Source organism: Cyprinodon variegatus, unplaced genomic scaffold (genome assembly GCF_000732505.1).
Source record: "Cyprinodon variegatus isolate N-32 unplaced genomic scaffold, C_variegatus-1.0 Scaffold1123, whole genome shotgun sequence".
NCBI lineage: Eukaryota > Metazoa > Chordata > Actinopteri > Cyprinodontiformes > Cyprinodontidae > Cyprinodon > Cyprinodon variegatus.
The window spans coordinates 106,307-108,737 of NW_015151576.1; the positions used below are offsets into that span (position 1 = coordinate 106,307).

The 2,431-nt window shown below is 45.1% G+C and overlaps 1 protein-coding gene across 1 annotated transcript in view; it reads right to left on the minus strand.

Annotated features, from left to right (window-relative positions):
• ube3a (ubiquitin protein ligase E3A) overlaps nucleotides 1-1,336 on the minus strand; it is a 20,006-nt gene extending 18,670 nt beyond the window's left edge. Inside the window, exons 1-2 of the mRNA XM_015400597.1 lie at nucleotides 1,067-1,336; nucleotides 631-675 (exon numbers count right to left, since the gene is read on the minus strand). Of these exons, the coding sequence (XP_015256083.1) occupies nucleotides 631-675; nucleotides 1,067-1,143 (122 nt within the window). The 5' untranslated portion in view covers nucleotides 1,144-1,336. The remainder of the gene's footprint in view (nucleotides 1-630; nucleotides 676-1,066) is intronic.
• Nucleotides 1,337-2,431: the final 1,095 nt, after the last annotated feature.

Here is a 2,431-nt window from a genome sequence, read left to right on the forward strand (position 1 = left end):
ATCTAACTCAACACATCCTGAGTAAGGCTTAGCTCTGTATGGCAAGCTATAAAACATTTAATCATTTAGTTTAGTTGACGCTTGAACCATTTTGGTAAAATAATATATTTAAAGCTTGCCATACTGTGGATGTGTTGATGGTTAACTGATTGGTTAACGCAGTGAGAATCAATGAAGAAGTTCAGATTTTTCATTTTCCATTAAATTTAGCTTCCCTTTCCCTCTGCGCTTCGCTAAAACTCGCTGTTAGCACCGCTGTCTGTTTGGTTGCTGCTGAACGCTCCTCTACGTAGAAAACCAACGGTCCCTCTGAACGCACCTCATCGCTGAAGGACCAGGAACGCGTTGCCTACGGCAACCAGTAGCCTTGACCTCCATTAATGCTAAAGCCTCCTTTCCGGCGTGAAACCGGTTCCACCCTGATGAAAACAACCCGTCTTTAATCCAAACCAACAGCGAAGCACGGTGGAGGCAGGTTCATGCTGTGGTACTTCCTCCACACCTGATCAGATCCACTGAGAGAACAGAACCAGAATCTGGACCAGCACCATTCAAACATAGAACTGATCCTTTCTGCTGATCCTGTCTCACTGGACCCGGTTCCGATGGGTTCTAGGTGGTTCTACTCACATCCGGCTTGCTTCTGGGTTCTCTGCGTCAGGCTCCTCTTGTTCTCTAAAAAGAAAAAGGAGAGAAAATGGGTCAGAACTGCGCAGAGCGCCATGTTGACCCGCTAGCGGATCGGTTCTGTGGTACCGGTCCGCCCCGCTCGTCCCTCCACAGAGCTGGCCGGGTTAGCTGCCCGCTCCTCTGCTACCATTGTCAGAGCGGTTAACCCTCCCACCGCTGACCCAGACAGCTGAGACCTTTGGACCGAGACGGTTCGGTTCGGTCCGGTCCAGCTGCCCCGCATTCAGACCTGATCTGGCCAGAAACTGTGGTGTTTGAAGCTGAGCAGCTAAAAGGAGCGCAGCGGCTAGCCGCGGCTAATGCTAATGCTAAGCGGCTAGCCGCCGCGCTCCGGCCGGCCGGCCCGCTCCGGGCTCTCCGCTCTCGGCTTCCTCACCTCGCAGCTCCTCTGGCGGCGCTCGTCTCGGCCTGTGGTGTCGCACACTCACAGTCCTCCTTCTCGTCGGAACTCATACGAGACTTTCTCCTCCGTGGTTTGAGATCTGCTTTGCTGCCCGCGAGCGTGTCGAGCCTCTTCCGGGGGAACGCGGTGGGTTTAAGGCCACTCTACGGCGCTGCGTGGGTCCCGGGCTTCATTCACGGCCTTCTTCCTGCTGCCTCAGAGACGCCGCCATGTTGGGTTCGCCGTTAGCCAGCATCCCACAATGCACTGCGCTCCAGCGGCGGGACATGCTGGCCTGGATCACGGCTCCAGGAACCGGACTGATCTGGTCCTGATCCGACAAACCTCCGCGGATCTTCACAGAATAAAGCACATTCATTTTAACATTAAACTCATTAAAATCTATTTTAAATAAATTAGCAAACCTCAGCTGGTGTTAAACTGCTGCTGTTTACTGCTTTAAATCAGCATCATTACAGAGCTGCCAACTTTTCACCAAAGCTTAGAGTGAGATTTAGACAGCAGCAGCCACAGGTTGGAGGTTTTAGGAGGATTTAACTCAAACAAAATGATTAATTTTAATAACACAGTAAATGTTAATGAATAACAATCAATAATCTGTAGTTATATGGAACATTTTCCACACTATATACTTTATTTTCTATATTCTGGTGATTTTTAGAGAATTAAAGTAAAGCAGAATGGACCAGACTAAAATACTTACATCTTAAATATACTTTAAACTAAATTAATTAGAATTAATTATTCTCTGCAGTCCTAGTAAACTAAACAACTAACTATTAATGAGTTATTACTGGATTACTGGCACTGATACAGAGACCAAAGCAAACTAGAGTATGAATATATGGCAATAGACTAAGGATTAAACATCTTAACACATTATCTATTTAGTTTTTTCTACAACTAGGAAAACAGCTAAAGAACTCAGACCTCCTGAGAGCCAAAGGTTCCTTAAAGAAGATGTTTTTCCAGATTAAACCAGGTGAAGCTGAAACGTTTCCACCTCAGGAGATCTGAGCAGATTAACAGATGAAAAATGTTTTTTATTTCAAATGCTAAATGTTTTCATATTTGTTTTGCAGTCTTGGTCTCAGTGGGTCGCTCTGTCAGCTAAAGACATGATTTAGAGTCTCTATACTCCAGTTAATGATTAATCCATGACTAAATTAGTTGACTATCATTTCAATAATCGATTAATTGGATTAATTGTTTCAGTCCTGGTTGACTCTATAAAAACTCTCCATGACAGGAGGCAGCACTTCATTATAGAAACTCTGATGGACAATTTTAAACATATTTAATGGACCAAAATAAGTTTAAATCAATTAGATAATTAAT